Genomic DNA, 25872 nt, shown 5'->3' on the forward strand with positions numbered 1-25872 from the left:
AGGACAGAAAAAGTAGGGAAAGACGGCAGTCATGTGTTCGCCCATAGTCATGGTCAAACGAACAGATACAAAGAGCAATAGGTCTGTAGTCTACCAGTTTCTGTGGGCTTTGAATCTTTGGAATGAGTCTAATGTGGGTGAGATTTATCTTTGCAGGTAGATTATCAGATGTGAAAAAGGATTTGACTTCAGTGATGACTTGTGGACCAACTGTCTCCCAGTTAGACTGAAAAAAGCTTGCAGAAAACCCGTCAGGTCCCGGTGCTTTGTCTGCATTAATTGAGAAGCAAGCCTTCTGAATTTCTTCATCCGTTGGTAAGGAGATGAGGAACTGGTTTATTGAAGCTGAGATACGTGGTTGGATAGCCTCCTGAATCAGGTTTGATCTCTCCCCCTCCTGAGAGGTAAACAAATTCTTGAAATAATCTGTGATCACAACCAGAATGCTTTCCTCCTCATAGTAAGGTACTCCATCATTATCCTCTATCACAGAAAATTTATTGACTGTTGTTCTTCCTCTAGTGATAGCATGGAAGTATCCGGAGTTTTTATCTCCCGAAGCAAGCCACAGTTGACGGCTTCTTTGTTTCCAAAAATCTTCCTCCGCTTTATAGGCCAACAGGAGATTGTGGTTAGTGGTTAAAATCAGATTTGTGTCCGGGTTTTGGCTTGCCATAGCCTCCTCCAAAATTTGTCTGTTTTCCTCAATAGCTTTCTGACTGTTTTGGTGTTTTTCCTTGGTCCAGATTATGATAGCTCTGCGGCAGCGAGTGATCTTTTCATTTACATCTTCTTGATCATCCAGAGACCAGGCTTCATGGATCAGGTTTCTTACTTCCTCGTTCTCTTTCAACCTCCTATCATATCTAAAAATTCCTTTCTTCTTCTTCTTTGTGAGGTCCAAGAGAGTAAGAAGAGGCCTGTGGTCAGAGCCCTCAAATCTGAGATACTCACTGTGACTAAAAGGATCAATCTCCGCCCATGCACTATTTGACATAGCTCTATCTAGAAAGCCAATTTGTTTAAACTTTCAAATTTGGTTTAAAAAATAGTTGCCAAGAATTGGTTTAGTTTATTAAGAACTCGACAAGATTTTAGTTGAAATTCATTTTTGGATGCAAATACTACATTAAGTGGCTAGGGTGTCATCAGAAGAATAATATTGTTTAAATTTTTATATGCATTACATTTTGTATAAAATTTTTGCTTAAAATTTGTTAAAGAAAAAATATCAACAATATGCGACCACATTTTGCCACTTCTAATATACTTGGTAAGATATATACAATAAACCTTTGTAACATTAATATTATCATATCTTACTATATAAAGCTTGGTTTTCAAAGTTAGTAATTCACATAATGGAGATTGATGAGCTGGCTTAAGCAGTGGTAGTAGGAGTTAGACAATTACTTTCACAACATCACTGTATTCATTGAGCTGAAAAGGGAGATTGATGAACAAGTACGAATTTGTATTCTTGAGGTTTGATTCTAAAAGAAAAGAGTTTGGGTTTGGCTAGTCTTTTCTTAACAGTATTTAACCATGAGAAACTAATATTCTACATTTTGCTTGAACGGTGGTACCTGTCACAGCCTAAAGAATAGAGAATGAGTTTACTTGTTAATTTTCTTTTAAATCTGAGTGATCATGCTATCGTGTAACGAAGAATTAGTCATTTCTTAAAAATGGCTGAACTCCAGTGACTAGTGCCGGCAATCATTGGTGGCACACAATGGTTGTGGTTGTTCTCCGGTGAAGTTCATGTGACCTTCTCTTTCTCTCGGCCTTTCTCTTCTCTTCATCCCCTCACGGCTCTCTCTCCTCTAGAGATTATCTGCTCTCGGTGTTTCTCTCTTTTACAGGTTAGTTAAGATAGGAGTTCATTTTCAATGTTAGTGGATGGTTTTTGCATTAAAGAATGTTTTGGGCCGGGCGAGAAGTCAACACGGACAGGCTCGTGTAGTGCCTTTGGGTGTCACATAAACCCTTAATCCAACTAAAATCGACTAGGATCCAATTTAGCGTTTAAAACGGTAAGTGTTGAATCCGTCCGATCACCAAAAGGCTTAAACACTTTCTTAAACATTGTTGTATATACCACAACCAAAAGGCTCTTGAAGATATCTAACGCAGCTAGAAACTGTAATAATTAAACAAAGCACCTAAATCACTCCCAAATATTACGTTAATACCATTATACATATCCCTTTGGCTTATACATAAGCAAACACTAGAATTGACTTTTGGTCGATCAATCGATAGTGACCATATAATGATAACATATCAGAAATGGTTTGTGAAACTCTCACTGTACATAATAGAGTTATGAAGCTGATGCAACCAAATTAAGAATCCACATTCAAAAAAAGAAAGTAAAAACAAATAAAGAAAGCTCAAAGCTTCAAGGTTAGATCTGGAAGAGAACTCTCCATATCCACCGCTTGCTTGACGTCCAAGAAATCCATTTTTCTTTCACCTAAATTATCATTACCCGCTTCAACCGCAGCGGCATCCGTTGCTTGCCTGAAACTCCCTGGCCAGAGCATCTCGGCCTCGTCGTCCTCAACGTAAAAAGGTATACAATTACCGAAATATCCCTGGTTGAACCTGGCAATGTTTCTAATAATCGTTTCTGGTGTCTGCCTTGTCATGCCGACGTCGTGGGACGAGGCATGTGCCCGAATTCCCAAAGTCCTGAATGATGTCATATTACCGTTTCCGCTTCCATGAAGCGGCAAACACGAGAGAGCGGCTGCTGTGGCAGCCGCGTAGCTACTACTTGATCCTCTACCGGGGAAGACCCCAGCAAGACCCATACGCATAGCGCGTTTGGCAAGTGTTCTCTCTCGTTTATGAGCGTTTTGGTGACCACCAAGGGCTTGAGAGCTATAGAACTTCCTTTGGCAGTAGTTGCAAGAGAAGACTCTCTTCGATACTGACGGTTGTTGTTGCTGTTGCTGCTCCGGGTTACTACTCTCACTCGTGCTCGAAAGTGGCAGCGTCAAAGACGATGATTCAAGATCAAGATTGTTGTTGTTGAAAGAGAGGCTAAGATTCAGCAAGATTGGTTTGTAATCTTCCCCAACCGGAGACAAGTTTGAGGCCACTTGGCTGCTGCTACTGTCCGATGAAGCTTCCACTTCGAGATCTAATATTGGTCTCATGATTTCTGGCAGAAACTTAATGTTGTTTTTTTCTTTTTCTGCAATGATTTTTTATTGAAGAGAATGTTAGAATTATTTAGATCATTATTTGTATAACCATATCTATGAGAAGTATATAGAAAAGGAATAATTTAAAGAAATTGGATTGTTTCTGACCAAACAAAGTCGATAATGCATACAAAATATTCTAACAAAAATAATTATTATTTCAGAAAAAAAGATAGTGGAGGAAACATTGGTGTGACCATAAATGGTCCTAACGAGTCAATGAGTAGACAACATCAGAAGTGCCAAATTTAGTACTGACACATCCATCCATCAACCAGTCAACTCTAACTAATTAAATTGTTCCATTTCTCACTAAACTAAATTAATTTCCAAATAATTTCTAGTTCCTTTTATCATCTTCCAACTAAGTTCAATTTTAATTGAATTTAACTTCAAATTATGATATTAAGGCAGAAATAAAACAAAAAAAATTATATCACAATTCACAAACATTTTAGTACTTCATTTAATTGTTTTTGCTTCTATTAAGAAAATAAAACAGAAATATACACAAAGCCACAAACAAACAAAAAACCCGACAAATAAAACACATTACACACAAAGGAACAAACAAAAAACAGACAAACATATATAGCGAAAAGATCACCGACAGCAAAATCGACATACTTACGAAGCATATCCATAAATTAAATAACTATCTCCTCCAAGAAAATATATTTATTTATTTAAATTTTTAGGGTATCCAATGTTTTTGAGTAAAAGGAAAAAGAGGAAAAAAAATGAAGTTGAGACTTAATTTTTTTCTTTTTTGACAATAGTTGAAACTTAAGTTGGTGACACATAAATGGCAATAAAATATGTGACCCACTCATACCTAATTTAAAAGTTATACAACCATGCTAATAATTGTTGATCAATCATCAAAACTTGAATCTTGAGACATAATTGTCAATTCAAGAACATAGAAAATGAAAGTATTAGATTTCCAAAGAAAACCAAAACAGAAGATGAAGAATATTCATACCTTAGTTAGGATGATGAGGAGACAAAGGCTTGGAATTTCTGAGAAGAAATAGGAGCTATGAACAGATTTGAGTCCATCGATAGCGAGGTTATTTTTGGGGACTTAAAAAGAAAGAGAAGAAGTGAGAGATATGAGAGAGAGAAGTGAGTGATATGTTTGGTTTGGGAGCACAAAAGAGGAGAGAGTGGATTGTTTATAGTGTAAGATGATGTTTTATTATGGGAATAGCTAAGGTTGCTGTGAGTGGGAGTGGAGGGGACAATGGTGGGACGTCTCACACTTAAGTCAGACCACAATTTTTTTTTTTAATTATTTTCTTCGGATAATTTTCTTTATTCAAAAAATATATATCTATATATGTGTATATATATATATATAATAATAATAATAATATATGTGCGATACACACCAAAAAAAATAAAAGTGGTTCGTCCACAATAGCGTATGATCTGCTTGTATAACACCATTCACCTAAAAAAATTTGATCTGCTAATATTTAATAATAAAAAAAGAAATTGTACTGTGGCGGTACATTTTGTGAAGAAAGAGTGAGAACCACTTCCGGTTCTTGGACTTCTCATTTTTGTAGTGGTCTAAAAGTGTTTCTTCATTTATTTTATTATTTTATTATTAAACTTTTTGACAATCTTATATATCTATGTTTTCTTAATAGAGAAACAACAGTTCTCTTTAAGCTAATACAGTAATTTTTTTTTCCACATTATCTGATATAAAGTTAACTAGAAATAAACAGTATGAATTAATATATCATTTTGAAATAATTTAAGTACAAAATAATTCAAATCTGATTATTTCCATATTTTTCATGATGTATTAATTAAATATATATTATTTAAACATATAATTGTAAGTAATAGTATTTATTACTTTTTTTAAAAATACATGTTCAATAATATGTTAAACTAATATTGCAAATTTATTTTGATATAATTAATTGTTTTTAGTATGTATAGTTTATATAAAATATTTTATTTTAAATTAATAGTTTTTATAATATAAATATTTTATCTGTACTATTTGATCTGCTTTCACCATTCAACACATATTTTAAAGTGTTCGAACCACTTGATCCGCTTTTAATCCGTCAGATCTGCTTGATCCGCTTTTGTTCTGCTTGATACGCTTGATCCGCTTGATCCGCTCCGCCCGATACGCTTTCTCTATTCGGAGCCAATATATGTGTGATGGTTCAATTGGTTTCATACTCAGGGTCCATAATAATAATTACTCTATTAATTAAAATTCTGTTAAAGGTAAAAGTTGGCTGTCCAAGTCCGGCCAATTGAACCAGTTAGATGAGTTGCTTTTAGTATTATCGGATCTGAGTTCAAATCTAAGAGAAATGATTTGTAATATCACAAATATGCTCAAAAGTTGGTAACTTGGTATTATGCTCAAACCGATAATTTGGAGTTTTTCATTATAAAAATGGTAAAATGTGTGTAAATTTCAAATCCAATTTAAATGATTTACTATCTATGAATTCATCACAAATAAAAGGATTACAAACTGAAAATTTGGAGCTTTTAAAATGTAAAAATCATAAGAAGTTGGTAATTTTCATAGCCAAAAGAATCAAATTTGAGAGGGAAAAAACTATATATCCTTCACAAATAAATTCGACATCCACGTTTACTATGTAGAAGTTGTTAAAATTTATTTTGGATGGTCAACATTGATAGGATATTATAAATTCTTTTTAATTAGAAAATGTTATTCAAGTATATTTTAGGATCTATTAAGCATGATTTACAAATATATGATCCAATAACACTTGATTTTACAGCTTGATTTATAATTAATCCATGATTGAACAACAATCCTTTAAAAAAAAAAGAACCAGTATAATTTATGAAAAAGAAACAAAGAAATTCCTATGCATTAGAAGATGTTAGGTTAATCGATTGTACGAGTTTTACCAATTAGTCAAACGTCTAGTTAGTAGTTGCTTAGTGGATCTCGACGTATAGCATAACCGATGAATAACTATACTAGATATCTAATCAATTAATTAGCTAATACAAACCATTATTGATTTTAATTTTTTATTTTATTTTTTTTGATAAACCCTCAAAAAATTAATTTTTGTAATTTTGGATAAATCAAATTGCAGACCATAATTGTTAAGCGTATGAACGTCTATGGTCTAAGTAACCCTTTTTTTTTTGTGCAAAAGGTCTAAGTAACCAATATAGAAAAAATGTCCAAGTTTAGTTAGAATTAATGGATTTGTTCGAATAGGTTTGTTTTTTTTTTTACGAGAGTACATAGAAGCTAAATTGAAAAACTCACCATCTTTGTAGTTAGTTAAAGAAGAAAAAGATTTTCGATTTTTTTTTTTGTTTTTGGATTAAATATTGGGCTTCAATTCCTGCCAACACGTTCGTTTGCTATTTGTTTCACAAGGCTTTACCTATTTTGCGTTTCTTTTGTTTTGTTTGCTATAAAATGGTTGGCCATTATCGATGGGATTTTGGAGCTTACGAGGAACATAGATAAGCTTGGAACATACTATTTGATTTATTATTATTATAGAATTTTTTTTCTTCCTTTGCCATGATTTATTATTAATTAAGAGTCAATTTGGTGAATGGCAAAAAAGGTAAAGTAAATTGTAATTTTTTTTTTGTCACCTGTTAAAATATATTAATCCAGAAAGATAAAGAAACTTTACAAATACAGAGGAAGTTTGAAACAGGGTAGCAAAACCACTGCAGTACTAACGAGACCTAGGCACTTTTACAAAATAAGGCCTTTACAAAAGAATACTCTCATAGACAGAGCAATTACAAGGAATCAACACAAAAAGCAAAGAGCAGAGGATTACACTCTCTCACCAACGAAAAGGAAGCTTAACCAGTACGAATGACTTGTCGCTACATAGGATTGAAGACGACATTCCTCAGTAACACTTTTCGCAATGAGATGAGCTCCTCTGTTTGCAGCTGATCCTTCCACCATTAATCTCCAGAACTGAACCAATCTCAAAGCTCTCCATAGCTCTTCCGCATGATATCTAAAAGAGGGCCATGCATTTGGCCTCAAAATCGCACCCACCAAATCAGCAGCAACTATAGCAAAGACTAAATGGTTTAATCTATGGCTACACATGCTTTCAATCGCCCAAATCACACACAGCAGCTTTGCTTCATCTTTTGACTTAACATTGGAGAAAGCTCTTCTACTGTGAAATAAAACCATCCCTTTATCATCTCTAACCACCCAAGCATCCCCTCCCAGAGAGTTTCTTTTTGACCAGGCAGTCCCCACATTGCATTTTAACCATCCTTGCCCAGGAGGTAACCAAGCCTCATTCAAATCCTGCCCACCCAACTGAACACCAACCGATTGACCAGAAGAAAGGGTAGAGCCCTCATTTTGCACAACCTGAGCTAAAAACCAGTTCTCAACATCCTGTTTGACTTTCTGAACCGTCTCCAAAGGCGAGAAGACCTTACCCTCAAAGAAAAATAGGTTCCTGTTCTTCCAAATTCTCCAGATTATCCATGGAAAACTTTTCCTTAGATCATTTGGCCACTTCCTGTTATTTTTGTTGATGAGGAAATGATGGATAATAGAAAACAGAGAACCAGAGTGCATACCATTCTCGGGCAAAGGGTAATCAGAAAGTGCCCAGATCTGACGAGAAAGAGTGCAAGTGAAGAGGGCATGTTCAATTGACTCACCTTCAAGACCACAGTATTGACATCTACTGTCGACTTTCATTCCTCTGTGGGAAAGAAGATCAGCCACTGGTAAAGCACCACTCAGCACCTTCCAAAGAAAGACTTTGATTTTTGGATCAGTAATCAATTTCCACACCTGTTCTTTGAGAGGGTTTAGAGAGGGCTGGACAGAAGCATCATGGATTAAGGAGTTCTGATTAGAAATAACTGCCAGCCAATAAGCTGATTTGACAGAGAAGTCTCCGCTTTTATTATGCCTCCAAATCCAAAAGTCCTGAATAGAGACGACAAGCTTAACTGCCCTAATCTTGATGATATCATCAGGGAAGAAGTGTTCCTGCAGCTTACCAATATCCCAGTCTCTGTGATCAAAATCAATCAAGTCTTTAACCCAAAGACCAGGGTCAAAAAAATCATTCTTTATCCAAGGTGCTCTGAGAACTCCATCATCCTCCAGCCATCTATCAACCCAAACTCTCAGAGAGGATCCATTACCAACTTTCTTCATTAACCCTTTACACAAAAGATCTCTCCCGTGCAAAATGCTCCTCCAACCAAAGGAAGGACGCTGCCCAAGACAAGCCTCAAGAAAATGACAATCAGGAAAGTATTTAAAGTAAATTGTAATTATTGGATGCTTAGTTAAGTCAAATAGAAATGAAGGCAACATAATTAATTATTTTATGTAACTGTTATTCCGCAACGAGTTATTCTTATATGGCCTCTAATAAGAACTAAATCTAAAATCAAAAGTTTCGCTTTTAGTTAATAAATTTCATATAATAATAGTTAAATAAAAATAAATTTTATACAGATGAAAATTAATAAATTTCATGTCTTAATAGCTAATTAAAAAATAAATTTATACATATATGTATATATATATTATTGGAGCCGTACCATGCGGTATGGTTTTTTTTTTCTCTGGTCGAAGCCAAAATCTTTGAAAACTATCCAAAATTAAGCAAAACATATGTTGCTTACACTCATTGTTATTCTTAATTGCCACAACTATTGTTTTTTTTGTTTTTGGTCATCTGGCACAATTTTCTCAATTTTCTGCTAGTCTCATTTTAATTTTCTTTCATGGTTTTTACTTTTTACTTTTTACTGATATAAGCTAGGACCATACTTTCTTCCACGTTTAAATTTACAGTTTACAAAAATAATATAAAATAGTAAAACTATCTCTTTCAAATGCGCAGTAGAAGTTTTGTATCCATCTATATTTTACGGGACACTGATGTGAGAGGTGAGATCAGGAGCAGTTCTTAAGTCTGAGATAAGAGTCCAAAGTTGAAGTAAAGATCATCACTACACAGAAAGCATATCCATGTAGGACCACGACAACTAGTTCCATTGTTTCTTTCTTCAGTCTCTCCACTTAAGTATTCTATTCCTCTTTTACACAAAATTAATAATATTCAGTTTTTATTAATTGCTCATCTGATCATGTGAAATTTCTAAAAATAGAGAATCGAAGGTTTTGGAGTATAGTAGAAGTAGGGTTTAGATTCCGTTTTTAACAAGTCAACTATTCTTTGTTAGAAGTTTGAAAGGTTAAAATTCTATGTTTGGAGTTGGAAGTGGGTATGTTATTCGTCATTTCCATGCACTGCATCATGATTTGATCTGCTAGGATGATATCGTTTTTCAACTCAATTATGGATGAAAAATGATGGAGTTACTTTAGATCATTGTATCGAGTCTATACTCTATAGTATTTCTAAATCATGCAAGAGATCATGTATTGTATCATTTAAAACGTTCACAGTAACCAACCATGAATAAAATCGTTATATAAAAAAAGCTCAAACTCTGAGATGAATCTTTCAATAAGTAAAATATTTTCTAAAGAAATATTTGGAAACAAATATATGTCTTTTGTAAATCATGTAAATCGACATTTTATACCATAAGGATGTAAATTTTAAGATTATAGCACAATACTTTGGATTCTAAGAAATAGTTGTATGTTTACTTTCTTTGATATATAAAAATATATTGATATAAGATATATAGTTCTTCTTATCCATAGCACAATAATATATGTTCTATAACAAGTTGCTAGTTACATCAATGAAGCCCTAGTTGATGAAGTAATTATAATAGAAAATGATTGACATTAAAATTTCCACTTAAAATAGAAATTATTTAAACCTTACAAAAAAAAGTTATTCAGATAAGTGTTTTGATACCAATATATTTAGAAACTTTTCACTTTTTCTCTCGTTTAGTAATGATTTCAACATTGATACAAGAATAGAAATAATAGAAGAAAATAACAATAATAATAGACAATACATTTTATTTAAAATTAAAAGTTTTGATCCAGCAAAAAGAAAAACTTTATTCAACCAACTAAATGTATATGTATATTTACGTACAAAATTGAAGAACTATAAGGATGGTGGCAGCTTCCCATACAAAGATTCTTTGTGTTATTGTGTTTTCCATTTTATTTTTAATTTCTCTTAAAATAGGGAAAAAAAGTGAAGTAGCTCCTCAGTGCATGGGGAGGACATCTGAAAATTTTGCTTTTTTACTTTATTTATATTTATATTTTTCAGTGTTTAAAGTTTTGAAGTTTGAGAACACTTTAGATTCTTTAAAACTACTTATCTTGACCTTTGATGTGCCTTGGTAGCCTCTCCTCACCCATTGGACCTTTGCTTCTTTATTTGTTTTGTTTGTTCTTTTCTCTCTTCTCTTTATTTTTTCTTATCACCAAAAAATACTTTTTCATGTCTAATCACATAATTCGAATCTCTTTCCACATTATGTGTATAATTGACATCCGCCGTTACTTCGCTTCTACGTCTAAACACAACCTGTTTAATAGTTTTTTTTTTGCTATAGTTAGTTACTATACAAAAATACTTCATTTTTTGAATATCAAGTTTCGAATTCACAAAATCAATTGGTAAATAATAGATTGACATGTGTCATCCAATTATTTACGTATAATTTATACGAAGAAAAAAATTCATAATTCACAATTGATTCATACTCATGAGGTTGTACCCTTATAGTATAATTGTGCTATTAACAATGCCATTCCCTATTAATCTATTTGCTCTTCTTTTGTTGATATAATGAGCATTTGGTTTCTCATATCAAATTTTTATGATATCTAGCTCTGTTTATGTAAGTTTTCTCTTTAAAAGTTTTTTTTTTTGTAACATCATATATTCCGTAAAGATTTATTTTTCTGAATTAAAATTAAGAATTTTAAAAGAAGAGTGGGGATAAATTATTTGCAAAATAAAGTAGATCATCATATCTTTATGTACATTGACATATTTTGGAATTTGTATGTAGCTTCCTTTGTTTCCAAGCCCTGAAAATTTTGTTTTTCTGTTTGTCAACACATGTATTTTGATTTTCCTCTATGAGTTTGATACTTTCAATTTTTTTTATTAAGTTTTAATGTGCATTCTTAACTTTTGTGCAGATTAACAAAATCTATAGCCACATGCTTGTTCCCTTTACTAAAACGTTCACTATTTTATTTTGCATTATTGATACTTTTTTCCTTTAATTGTTTATTTTCTCATTCGTCTCCAGTTCCTTTTTCCACAAAGTGTTTTCATCTTCCACTTAGCTTAAAAGAGTTTTATATCACAAGCCTAGTAGTAATATAATTATACATCAGAGGTATAGTTTTATCAAAAATCTCTTTTGAAAAAGATGACAAGACGTGAAACGGAACTTTGAAGATTTGGTTTTTGAATAGGAAGATTTTTTCTTACATACTCAAGTTTCAGGTGGTAGTGTCTGCTAAAAACCTTTACCGACTATGATAGAATAATAATAGTATAGCCCATGCAGCTTCAAATAGCTGTCTCTTTATTGCATGTGATTCTTGGTATGTGTAGTAAATTTTTAAGAGCCATATACGACATCCGATAAAAGTTGCATACTGGTAGTACTAGTACCATTGAAGCTATTCTATATTAAATTATCAATAAAAATCATAGATTCGATTGCACATATCATGCAACAATCAACGAGTTACCACCTAAGTAAATGAGAGCAAAAATTTAAAAGGATTTTTGAGAATCATAAACCTTTTACTAAAACCGGTGTTTAAGAAAGTGGTTTAGGTGGTCGTTTAAGCGCTAGAATGTTTTATTTAAAATTGGTGATGTTTAGACGGAGAATTATAGATTTAATGGATTATACATATAATTAGTGAACCAAATATAAAATGTGAAAATATATTAACAAACATATATAGAAGATTTCTATATAAAAGGAACTAGAAATTATAGTCAAAACGTGGAAATTAGTGATAAATGATGTGTTTTTGAGCCATAAAACAAAAGAGAAGTAGATGATGTATCATTCTTGGTTGTCTACTGTTTATGAAGTCGAAAGTTGAAAACCCCATAATCTTTATGTTTCGTAATCCATAATCTAGAAGAAAAAAAAAAAAAAAAACCCAAAGAATAGATGGTCTCGTAATCCAAAGACCGAACCAAACAAAAAGTGCATGTGTATTTATTTACTCTAGTTTAGAAATCTATCTGGTGAAGAGTAATGAACTTTCACTGTGAACAAATTATTTGATACCTGATATTAGAACAATAAAGTCCCGACTGCTATCTCTTTTAATGGGTTCCATGTCCTTTCTCGGCCCGTAGGCCCATCCGTGTCTGACGGCCGGTCTGTTACGTCCGAGAGGCTTTAAAGATAAACAGACCCTCCAAATCACCACATGATTTTTCCCTGTGTTTTGTCCTCACTCACACAGTTCTGACAATTACTTTCCGGAAGGTCACCCATCCTGAAATTGCTCCAGCTCAAGCACGGTTAACTGTGGAGTTCTCTCAGGACAGTTGACCGAAAAGATAAGTGCACTTTGGTGACATAGGTGGCCAAATCAATTCTTTTTGAACCTCTCCGCATGCACTACCACATTTTCTAAAACCAAGGTGTTACAATTCACGCCCACTAATAGATCGCAACGTCCTCGTTGCGCCCAAGACCGTAACCCCAGCGGTGTGAGCCTTCTTGACTCCACACTCGTCTGAGTTCGGCTCTGATACCACTTATAACGTCCCGACCGCCACCTCTCTTAATGGGCCCTATGTCTTCTCTTGGCCCGTGGGCCCACCTGTGTCTGATGGCCGGTCCGTTTCGTCCGGGAGGCTTTAAAGACTTGTTTACCGATCCTACAAATCACCACATAATTTTTCCCTGTGTTTTGTCCTCACTCACACAGTTCTGACAATTACTTCTCGGAAGGTCACCCATCATGAAATTGCTCCAGCTCAAGCACACTGAACTGTAGAGTTCTCTCAGGATAGTTGACCGAAAAGATAAGTGCATTTTAGTGACATAGGTGGCCAAATCAGTTATTTTTATATTAAACCTCTCCGCATGCACCACTATATTCCTGAAACCAGACTGTTACAAGAACTAACTAGAAGAAAAATATGGCGACTGAGGGAATATCAAATGTTGCATGGGAAGATTTTTCGAAAAACCGCGACATAGTCATAGGCATGGCCACAAAAACATATCCATTCCATATCCATTATATACCTAAAATCGTCAGTCACACAAGTAATCCGTTAGCATTCCATATTGATAACGGGTAACAACAAATTTGGTACTACATATATGTGGCTATTCTTCTACATGTAATGACTTGTTGTTGTTGTTCATTCATGCAAGTTTAGACATGAAACTATTTTTCTCTACATAGCTAGCTACGATTTGACTATATATCTTCGTTTATTTGGATTCTTTTGAATAGGGAAATAGATATTTTAAACTCAAATGGTTCGAGTAACGTTTTCTTTTGAATAATATTGTTTATGGCAGATAATGGATGTATAAAAGATTAGATCTAGCTGTCGAGGTCTGGTATATCAGATGGGTTAGTAGATGCCGTGAACTCGTTTACGAGTTTTCACAAAGTCACAATTCTTATATAGAGTAGGGGTTTTTTACGTGTCCATGTATGAGATGCAAAAGTAAGAAAAAAAAACGTTTGGAGGCAACTACGTACCATTTAAAGATAAATATGTCTAGGGGCTCATGTAGCACTTAGTACGAATAAATGTGTCATGGAGAACAATACTACGGTCTACGAATGTGCCAAAACATCATCAAATCATACAACGGTGGAACCGGATTATGGAGACAATATTTATAAATTCTCTTCTACGTTGATTTAATTTTGGATAATCTATGCATCAAATGGTACGTAATGTATTACTAGAAATGGAACATCGCAACCCATACAAAAAATCATGCCGTGACGATGCAAATACATTGTTAAGCTATTGGAGGTAACAAAGTAACCGCATCACAAAGGTGCATGGAAGGATTTTTTTTTGGATTCTCTTCCTTTCACGCTTCATGAACTTAAAAGCAGGGCCGGCTCAAAAATATTTTGGATCCTATGCCGAGTTAGAATTTTTTTTGTGAAAAATGTTCATGATATAAAAATTAGGATCTTATTTGCAAAATTTCTAAAATTTGGAACCCTTAATTAAATCGTTATATAAAGCTAAAAAAATATTGTGAGACTCAGTGCTATTGCACTGTCAGCAATATTTCAGACTTTCAACGATTGTTTCTCAAAAGAAGAATGATGTATGTAAGGATAATTACAAGCTATTTTGGAATGGTGATAACAAATAAATGTTTTGTAATGCCGCTAATATGAAAAAGATAATTATAAACCTAATTAAGGTCTTTGAAAAAAGCATATATGATGTTTTATTTACCCAATGCCTGAATAGCTAAAGAGGTTTTATGATTCAGAAAAGACAAAAATTAGTTAAATTAGGAGATGATTATAATCGTAATCATATTATATCGATGAGTGATCTTATGCAAGTAAATGAACATGATATCCCTACCGAGATAGATGATGAGTTAGAGTTGGACATTAATATACTACATGAACGAAAATCTCTTATGAAAACGAGTATATATAATGCATCAAAAGATAATTGACTGATGAGTCATGAGTTCTTAAGCGTTATTAATGAATTTTGTGTATTTAAATTAAACAAATGATCATGGGCTAGGATTAGAAATTTAGAGATTAAGAAGAATAGAAAAAAACTACGTAGGCTTAAACACCTAACAAGTAGGCTATCAGAAGGCTAAGCACATGGGTGATGGCTCTTTCTCTACCTATGATTATATTACATGGCAAAGGAATAAAGTTTACCTTGGATTAGGCTTAATCTTAAATATTTGTTTTCTTTTTAGTTAATGATTATTTACTGATTTCCATAATTTTCCATGTGGATACTCTCATTTTTGTCTGACCGAACTAATGCATGCACTTGGGAGAAATGAAGTGTAAAAGTGGAGCTAACTCAAACCCTGCAAAGGCCTAAAGCAATACATCAGTACTCCATGATAAATGATGTACTTAGACTATTTATCTATATCGTACATGGGATTCCATATAGTTATTTTTAGTGCATAGAATTTCTTAATAACCAAATATTCATGAAAAGCTATTCATAAAAAAAAATGGACTAAGAAAAGAAAGGATAAAAAACCTAAATGTGGTGGATCAAGGAATTTTTTTGAAAAGTACTATGCCATTGAGGTGATCCACTATGCCATTTCTATTAACCAACGCTTTATTTTGTAAAGAAACCACCAGTGTTCTAATCAGAGCTGGCCTCGAAATATGAGGGGTTAAAGGATAAAAATAATTTCCTTAGGTTTTTAAGATAGGATTTTTAAAACGAGAGCACTTTTTTTTTTTTTTTTTGGACAAAGAAAATGAGAGCACATTTTTAAGATTGAAAACATTGAGGACATAATTATGCAATAAAATTTTGTTTGGGGATCTATTTTCATATGGGATGAGCTTAGAAATTTAGGGACCCTAAGCCCATATTTCAAGTTGTTGGGCTCAAGACCAGTCTTGCTTCTAACCAAAAAGTGGTTTTGTAAGCAATAGAATCACAACTTTTGACAATTTTTCAAGTTCGTATCCTAAAAAACCAATAGATATCTTGAAATTTTAAAAACCAAAGCTTTCGAATAACTATGTCCACCTCTAATATACGCAAACTAATGGAATCTTTTACCATTCCAAACTCATTTCTCATTTTTAAAAAATATCTGCATGTAGATGATTAAAAATATAAATCTAGTTTTATCAAAACAGAATTAAACTTAGTATGTAAAACATTAACATGTTATAATCATAACAATAGTATTAAATAGCGCCCGGAGATTTAGGGGGTGTTATTGGTTCCTAATTTATATGGAATTTTGATGACTTTAATAAAATCATAGAAAGTAAACAAATGAAAGATTCTAAACTATTGTTAGAGAGTTTTTGAGAGTTTTCTATAATCTTGTTGATTAGTATTTCATAATCTTGTAAAGTTTGCCAAACAATCTCTCTATTTTGATGATACTTTTCATGACTTTGTTTTGTGAAGAAAAGTGTAAAAAGTCATAAACCAATAACATAATAATTTAATTCATTAACAATCATAGATTCTTTTGTTGTAATTGAATAACACAAAACTTTTAATGACTTTATAAAAGTATGAATCCAATAACTCAAGATTTATGAAGATTTTAGATTACTTTTTACAAATTTTAAACTAATAACACCAAACTTTAAAAACCTTTTAAAAAATCTTGATTGAATAACAACAGATTCTACATAACATTTAAAGTCACTAAAACTCTATTTAAATCACAAACCAATAACATCCCTTTATTCTGAAGTCCAAGATCCTTTGATATTTTTATTTCAACTCCAATCAAATGATGATGTTTTAGTGACGGTTGAGGGGGATAATAAGGAGCATTATGTACAGAAGTATATCTACAAATTAAACTCAGGGTTATATATGTATAGTGGGTTAACGTGGGTCATTAACAGACCCATAAAACTAATTAGTGTCGGTTTACAAACCGACTTAGAGCAGCTCCATTGGATAGATGCCCACAGCCCACTTGGGTATCTCGAAAATAAAATTATACTAATATTTTTTAATATTATTTAGTTATTTAGTTAATTTTTAATTAGTTAAACCTTACATAAGAATTATAGATATCAATTTCATAAAAACACTATGTTTCTTTCCTGACACATCAACTTTTTGGAGTGTTGTGAGTATGAGACATCATTAAAATCATCATCCAATGATAATATTTAGATTAATACACATCAGATTTTTTGGCCAATAATCATCCTTCCCTTAAAAGTTGTTGACAAAAAAAAAAAAAAATTATCCTTCCTGCTTTTCTTAATGTTGTCTCATTTGTTCTTGGGCTCTAACATATGGACTTAATGTTTTAGAATAGGGTTTACTTGTAATGTTTACTATTGGATAAAACTGGATACAAATCGAATTGGATAAAAATTACAATAAAATATTATCAGATTTATTAAGCGTTATCCTAGATCTTAATGAATAACTAAAAATCATTTGAGTAACGTTTTATACTCCTATAATAAAACAAAATTTTAATTTTCAAATTCTGAAAAACAAACAAGCAAAAATCTTAACCTTTTACGCCTCTTCAACAAATGAATCAAGTATGCATATGGAACATTAAAATCAAAGATGATCATTCTATATAACATATTCTCAAGTATCTAAGTCATGAGTTCTATACAGCTATGACATGTCCATATACATATAAGTCCGATCGAACCAAATATCATAACTTTTGTCAAAAAAATGAAAGCTCAACGATTGCATCGACGATACATTCAAATCGGAGAATACAAAACGGAAACTTGAGTAAAAAAAGAGATTTACTTGTGGGCACTGAATTCAGATTCCAATTACATCAATCGCTGAGAAGAAGACGTATGAGATTTAAAATTCGATTGCGGAATACCGCCATAGCTCCGCCGCACTCCGGCGATAGAAACTCTTTTAGACACATAGTGAACCACATCGTCTGTTGTTGGCTGCCATTAGTAAAAGTCTTTCAGATATGAAAGCAAAAGGTTTTTTTTTTTCTCACTGTTTAACTGTTTATCTAATCTATTTCTCTCCTTTGTTCATCTATTTTTCTTGAAAAAATGATCGTTAGAATTTTTTGGGATACAAATTTTATCTGAATAATAAATTGATTTACGATTTGGTCTCAGTTTAACATTCCAATTTGATTTGGTTCTTTTTTGCTTTCAAATTATTTTAAATTTTATATTTAGAAAAATAAGGATTTTCTATTGTAGTGGTGAACCTTTACATGAAAAGGTATATTAATTCGCCTCACCAAAATCAATACATAGAAAAATATATTTTCCTTTGTAAAAGAGATTAGCCCTGTTTAAAATATATAGATATTTAACTATTTAATATACCTATCAAACTCCTTTGACAGTTATTCAGTGGTTAGAGAGTTTGTCTCAACATATGTAATAATAATCTATTCATAGTATAGATAGCATAATTGTTTTTGACAGAATTATAAGTGTCGACAATCACTTATAAAGTTTCGACAATCACTCACACAGTTTCGACAATCACTTCCCCGAATGTCACCCATCCTGAAACTACTCCAGCCCAAGCACGCTTAACTGTGGAGTTCTCTTAGGACGGTTGACCGAAAAGATAAGTGCACTTTGGTGACATAGGTGGCCAAATCAATTCTTATAAACCTCTCCGCATGTACCACCATATTCCTCAAACCGGGGTGTTACACTATTATGTAGGAGTTTATATCAACAAACAAACAAATTATCTGTGAGTGTATATTAACAATTTATTTTGTAAAAGTAATAGATAAAATATATGTTTATTGATGTTTACATACATAAATAATAGTAAAGTAAAAAAAAATACTAAAATATGAGCAAATAGAAGATATCAAATTTTAAAAACCTTTAAAAAAATTTAATCATATTTATATTGAAACAAATGTCATCCACATCATTAGCATGTAATAATTTAAGATTTTTCTATAATAATATCTAATAATTATATTTTATGTATTTTTTCATATTTTGTAACCTTCATACTAATAATTATCGTTATGTTGTTAATACTCACACTAAATTACAACAATATTTTAAATACAATTAATACAAAATGAATTCTACACAATGAATTATTTGAAATGTAACAATTTTTATGATATATATACAATTGACTTACTCATAAATGACATTTAAACATAATTGGTAAAGTTGAATAGTTGTAAAACGTAAATATGTTGTCTTCTATAAATAGAAATATACATATATCTCTAACCATCATATTCCAAATTTCATAATATTGATAAATTTTATAACACTTTCTTTTATAGTCTGACTAATAGTGTTTCAATATTACATTTTTTCAATTTTGTAAGAAACTGTGAAGAGGAGATGACATGTAACCAAAAAACTTTACTCACAATCAATTGTATCTGCTATTTCATAGGTCTTTTAAAATGAGCAAGTAGAGAAACCTGAAGTTTGTAATGCAACAAGAGAAGATATACTAAGTTGATTTTCTTTGTCCAAAACAATCAATCTATATAACATTTGGTTATGATAATTTCATTAAGTATAAAATAATAGAAAATTTGTTGTATTACCATTATATTTAAATTCTTTAAAATGCTACAATAACTTTTAAAATTGGATAAATTTAGAATATCAACTTTACTATTAAAATATAAATTATAAATTGAAAATGATTTAACTTAAATTTTCATAGTAGGGTTTGATATTTTCACATTTTAACAAAATAAGTATTATTTATGTATACATATTATTTTACTATAATTGTTATCATCAACACTTTTAAAATTTTTCATTGGCATCAAATATTGTATTGATTAAAAGCAGTAATATACTCTTAATTATTTTTTAAAAAACATAAATTTCATTGTATATAGATGAATACAATTCAAATTTTATAGAAAAAATTAAATTTGAATTTACTGTCATTCATTTATTTATTTTTCTTTAAATTTTAAATTCAAACAAAAAAACTAAATAAAATAAATAGCAAACATATAACATAGTATGCAACACATAACATAAAGTATTTTCTAAATTATTTTGTAAATAACAAAGTAAATACATTTCCTCTGAAATCATATGAATTGTAATAAAAAGCTTTTGAAAAAAAATTCCAAAGATTACTTTCATTGTTTAATATCTTTTTATATTCCCCCTAATTTAACTTATATTTCTAGGTTCAATTCTAATGATTTCGTCATTGCACTACAAGGTAGATTGGAAATAGAATATCAAATTTTTTTCTATATATAGAAAAATCCTTACACTATAAAATTTGAATTAAATTAAATTTTTAATGATCTTTATATAATTATATGTTGAATAAAAAAAAACTAAATATAATGATGTGTATACTACAAAAATTATTACAATTTTTCTGTAGGTAAGAGAAAGTTAAGGAAAATTAATTTGATAATTTTATTACAAAAAATTATTTCGTTAAAATATTACATACTTTTAAAAATAAAATAAATATACATGAATATGTAAAAAATAATCAAACATTCAAAGTAAAAAAAAAGATAGTTTCTTTAGCTTGATTCCCTTATTGTGCGATCGTCGGAATTAATATTTTTGAATCTGCATCAATAATGTAATTTTATCATAGCCATCAAAATTATAATAATATACATATGTAGTTTTAAATTAAAAATTATTATAAAAATGAAAAGAAGGAAGGAAGAAGTACATGGAAACAAAGAAGAAATAAAATTAAAAAGAATGTAATATATATATTAAACAAAATATATAATAAACTCTTACAATGATATCTTAATTGAGTTTTCAACCCATGCAAGAACATAAACAAAACAAAGAGAATATTTAGGATTTGAAACATGGTGGAGGAGGATGTGAGAATGATTATTTATTGGAAAAGAAGTGATGGAAGTTACATTTCTAAACTAATTAGATTATAGGGGTTACAATAATAATTATAGTGTGATTGAATGACAATGAATAGAGAAAAAAATAGTCAATTCACAATTATGTAATTTCTGTTACAATTGAAAAGTAAAGTGTGGATTTAAAGTATGGATTAATGTATATAATTAAATGTGTTACATTTAAAATTTAATTAAAAATAAATATTATATTTTTAAAAATAGATTGACAAGTGGACCAGTTAAGAGAGAGTGAAACCCTTCTTTTATATGTATGATTTACAATTAATGTTTGAAGATTTTTACAACACTTTTTAATATAAAATTTTTGTATAGATTAGTATTGTACAAATCCAAAATAAAAAAATTAAATATTTACTATTAATATAAATGCCATTGTTTTTTTGTTTGATGCTTTTACACATTTTCATTAATAATTATGTCACATAGATAGAAATGCACTAAAGTTAAATAAATAGATAAAAAAAAAAAAGACAAAAGACACTAGCTTCTATAAAAAGAAAAGAAAAGTAAAGCACCCTTGGCTATTGCAAAACATTACTCCATATCTCCATAGACCATACCTTCTACATATATATATATATATATATATATATAGCTTCACCATCCTTTGAACATTTCATAATCAAAATCTCAAACATTGCCAAGGAATTGAAATATAATTATATATACAAAGTCACTAAGGTTACTAGATATGAAGTTCATCACATTAGTATTCATCGCTTTCTTTCTATCGTCTCTGGTTCTGATCAAAGGGGAAGAGGAGAACGCATCATGCGTTCTGGAAGATCTTCAAATATGCAAAACAGCGGTAACAACCGGAAAGCCACCGTCGACAGAATGTTGCGATAAACTAAAAGAACAACAAACGTGTTTTTGTGATTACTTAAAAGATCCAAGGGTTAGTCGATATATTACAGTTGCCAAACAAATCTTAGCGGCTTGTGGTATACCGTTTCCTAGTTGTAATTAAAGTTTCAAATAGTTATAACATAATCTATAAATGTTAGAATTATAAAAATTATATTTGATAATGTTAATCATGTCAAGGTTATTAACCTGATTCAATAAAGTGTTCGTTTCTATCCATGCTCAAAATTCAATAACTACTCATCTCTTCCTCTTCATTAAAGAATGATTTTTCTGTCTGATTTCTCTCATATTAACAAGGATTTGATTTCTTAACCTTAAAAACACAAAAAAATTGATCTTTCGTTTCTTCTTTTCATTACTAAATAGATATCACTTTACAAGATTTTGGATTTTATATTAGACGTGACACAATGTTTAAATTAAACCCAACATATAAGATGATTTATGTTAATTATCATTGTGATTGTGGTTTGTGAGGCTGTTATAAGTTATAACTCTTTTTTAAAAAATAACAACTCATTTGTCTCTAATGGATAAGCATTAACCAATGTGGGTTGGGCTAGTGGTACTTGAGGGGGTAATCCCAATATGGTGCCCGCAGTTCGATTCCCGTTGGCCACCGAGGTTTTCACCTGGCCCCCTCGGGCCTCCAGGAAACACACTGAGCGTTGGGCTCAGACGGCCCGACAGGGATCCGGCCTCAAGCCTTGGTGCTAGTCGGGCTTCGGTCCGGATACCTGGATTATCAAAAAAAAAAAAAATGGATAAGCATTTAAACGCAGCGTTTTATTATTAACATACGTCATTGTCTCATGCAAATGACATAAGCTGAAGAGGAAAAATCTTGATTCCTCCGTCAAGGCAAAACCACATAAAGCCTAGCCCCTGCCGCGAAACAACCGTTTAAACCACCAATTCTCTCATCCGTACCAAAGAAAATGGCGGTTCATATTCACAACCCTAACTTTTTCAACACTCATCATCTCCGATCATCTCTTACTTCTCCTTCTCCTTCACCTTCCTCATATCTCTTTCATAGACACTCTGCTTCAAAATATCCAAACTTCCTCTGCAAATCCAATAACAAAGATGTATCCTTTCTTCTTACAACTTCTAACAAAAATCTTGAGAGCTATAACTGAATGGTTTCTTTTACTAACAGGACTATCTCATTGATGCTCCTGTTTCTGTTGGAGATGGATTCTCTTTTAGTGAAGGTAATCAAAAGATTTTACCCATTTTTTGTATATGATTAAGAAGACTAAATCCATCCGTGGTCTAGTGGCAGATGAAGCTTTGGGAAAGGGTGAAACTCCCAAACCTGAGTTCGATTCTTCCTGGAAACAAAAACACATTTGTTTGGGAAGTCTGTCAGTTGGGCCTTGGCCCAATTGGTTTACCTGGTAGCTAGAAATGCAGGCGGCCTGACTACCCCTCGCACTTAGTCGGAAGGCATTCCAAACTCGGGATAGGCAGAGTGGTAGTCCGTAAGGGCCTAACCGTTAACACGGTGGACCAGTCCACTATGTAGCACCTTGGTGCGTTCCTACCGGGGCCGACCGGATAGCCGATAGGGTTTATCAAAAAAAAAAAGACTAAATCTTGTTTATTTTCGCAGGGAAGTATTCGGATCAACCGAGTCCATCAAATGTATCTACACTCTTTTTCTTTTTCTCTTTTTTTTTTCTAATATGAAGTCTTTATGTGAGAGACCCCATGGAGCTGCTCTTATTATCGTCCGGTGCAAGCTGATTTAACTTTGCTTTAAAATCTGACGTTAACTAACATAGTTTTGTCATTATTTTAGTGTCGGTTAAAACGGTGTAACTCAAAGACTCAAAACTTAAATATTTGATTAGTAACTTACGTACGTCGGTTATATATATATAGGGAAAATCACATTTTTAACCCTCAAAGTGTAACTGGGAAGCACTTTAAACCTCGAAAGAATTCTACTAACACTATAAACCACCAAGATTGTTTTACTCACACTTTAAACCTCCAAACTAACTTTTCTGTTTGCAAAGCTATAAAAAATGATGGAACAATCAATTTATATTTGTTTAATATATATTTATTTAATTTAATTTAAATTTTAATTAATTTTATTATTTAATACAATTAATAAAAATCTATAAAAACAAAAAAAAACTTTATTTTCTTCGTTTAGTCACTTTCCGACCATGAAATTTCTTGATAAACTATTTGAAACAATCTTTTAGACTGATCCATAAGCGTCTTCACTCTCTCCACTAGATAAATTAGAATATCATAATACCAATTGAATAAAAAGATGGTGAACACATACAATAAACTGAATAAAATTTTGAAAAATTGTGTTCGGACGTTGAATAGTCGAAGATGATAATTTTTATTTTTTATTTTTTTTATTTATCGTAAAAATTGTAATAAATAATAAAATTAATTAAAATTTAAATTAAATAAAATAAATATATGTTAAACAAACATAAATTGATTTTTCCATCATTTTTTATGGCTTTGCAAACAGAAAAACTAGTTTAGAGGTTTAAAGTATTAGTAAAACAATCCTGGTGGTTTATAGTGTTAGTAGAATTCTTTCGAGGTTTAAAGTGCTACCCAGATACACTCTGAAGGTTAAAAATGTGATTTTCCCTATATATATATATCCGACTCCAAATTCCTTCTAATTTTTTCCTTAACGTCAAGTTGATGAATCGACTTATAAAAAGTGATGTTTCATGTAATATTAGATAAAAGTCCGCGCTACACGGCAGAATATTTTCTTATAAATAAAATATTTTTAATATAAATATGATTGGAAAAAATTTAGAAGACTTTTAAGATTTGAAATATTGCAGTTGCTCATATTTTAGTAGTTTTTAGTTTACTGTTATTTATGTATATAAACATTAACAAACATATATTATATACCGACGGCCGGTCCGCTACGTCCGGGAGGCTTTAAAGACTTGTTTACCGACCCTACAAATCACCACATGATCTTTCCCTGTGTTTTGTCCTCACTCACACAGTTCCAACAATCACTTTCCGGAAAGTCACACATCCTTAAGCTACTCCAGCTCAAGCACGCTTAACTGTACTTCTCTTATGACAGTTGACCGAAAAGATAAGTGCACTTTGTGACATAGGTGGCCAAATCAAATCTTTTTAAACCTCTCCGCATGCACCACCATATTCCTGAAACCGGGGTGTTACATATAAATTTGTTTGTTTGTTGATATAAACATCAACATAAATACATAATAGTTCAAATTCATATTATTTTGTAAGTGACAAACTAAATTTGTTTTTCTTATAAAAATCATATGAACTTCAATCTAGAGATTTTGTTTAAAGATTCCAAGAATACTAATGGTTTCATCTTTATAAGATTTAATAAAATAATTTTTGTTTTAATTATAGCTATTTTTTTTTCTATTTTTCAATCTATTTAAGTATGTGTGTTAAGCTTCATTCTAATGATTTCATTCTAATTTTCTATTCTAACCAAATTTAATTCCCTTGAAATATTTGATTTCATTTTTCTAATCTTAAGGACCAAATTCTTATAAAAAAGTTCTTTTTGTTTTCAAAAAACACTTAAACCTCAAATTTTAAATAAAGTAAACATTATAACGATCTTTATATAATTATATCTATTGGATCACAAAACTAATATAATGATACATATATTATAAATGAATTAAAAAATTTATTCGAGATAAGAAAGAGGTTAGAAAAATATATTTGATAAATGTATTAAAATAATTTATTTTATTAAATATTGCATAATTTAAAAAATATATTAATATGTTAGAAAATAATCAAACATCTAAAGTAGATAATGGAAATGAATCTTTTCGACTTCATTATTTTGTTGTGCGATGATTGGAATAGATATATTGAACTCTCCAATACCACTAAACCTGAAATTTTTTTATAACCATCAAAAATTTTATTTTACATATGTGAATTTAAATTAAATATATAAAAATTAAAGAAAAAATTAGCAGAATCTAGTATGGCTTTAGAAATATACAAAATAAATACATTGTTAGATATATATATATATATAATACTTTCTAAAATAAATTTAGAATCAAATTTTTTATTTTCAATCCATATAACAACATAAAAATAGACACATAAATATAGTAAAAGAAGATGAGAGAATGATTACTTATAAGATGATAATCTAAAATAGATAAATACATCTTTGAAAAAAAAACTAATG

General features: G+C 31.1%; 2 protein-coding genes across 2 annotated transcripts; one reads left to right on the plus strand and one right to left on the minus strand.

Moving 5' to 3' along the window:
- Positions 1 to 2170: 2170 nt before the first annotated feature.
- Positions 2171 to 4499, minus strand: LOC9323073 (zinc finger protein 4). The gene is made up of 2 exons (XM_021009983.1): positions 4201 to 4499; positions 2171 to 3205 (listed from the first exon to the last, which is right to left on the minus strand). Exon 2 carries the CDS (start codon positions 3165 to 3167, stop codon positions 2397 to 2399), a length of 771 nt encoding a protein of 256 aa, XP_020865642.1. The 5' UTR covers positions 3168 to 3205; positions 4201 to 4499; the 3' UTR covers positions 2171 to 2396.
- Positions 4500 to 21390: 16891 nt separating this feature from the next.
- LOC9324546 (non-specific lipid-transfer protein 2P) lies at positions 21391 to 21872 on the plus strand. The gene has a single exon (XM_002886962.2). It carries the CDS (start codon positions 21478 to 21480, stop codon positions 21754 to 21756), a length of 279 nt encoding a protein of 92 aa, XP_002887008.1. The 5' UTR covers positions 21391 to 21477; the 3' UTR covers positions 21757 to 21872.
- The last annotated feature ends 4000 nt before the right edge of the window (positions 21873 to 25872 follow it).

This window comes from Arabidopsis lyrata (genome assembly GCF_000004255.2).
Source record: "Arabidopsis lyrata subsp. lyrata unplaced genomic scaffold ARALYscaffold_2, whole genome shotgun sequence".
Taxonomy (NCBI): domain Eukaryota; kingdom Viridiplantae; phylum Streptophyta; class Magnoliopsida; order Brassicales; family Brassicaceae; genus Arabidopsis; species Arabidopsis lyrata.

Coding starts and splice junctions, on each gene's coding strand:
- LOC9323073 (XM_021009983.1), bottom strand. CDS start 3,167: ATGAGACCAATATTAGATCTCGAAGTGGAAGCTTCATCGGACAGTAGC.
- LOC9324546 (XM_002886962.2), top strand. CDS start 21,478: ATGAAGTTCATCACATTAGTATTCATCGCTTTCTTTCTATCGTCTCTG.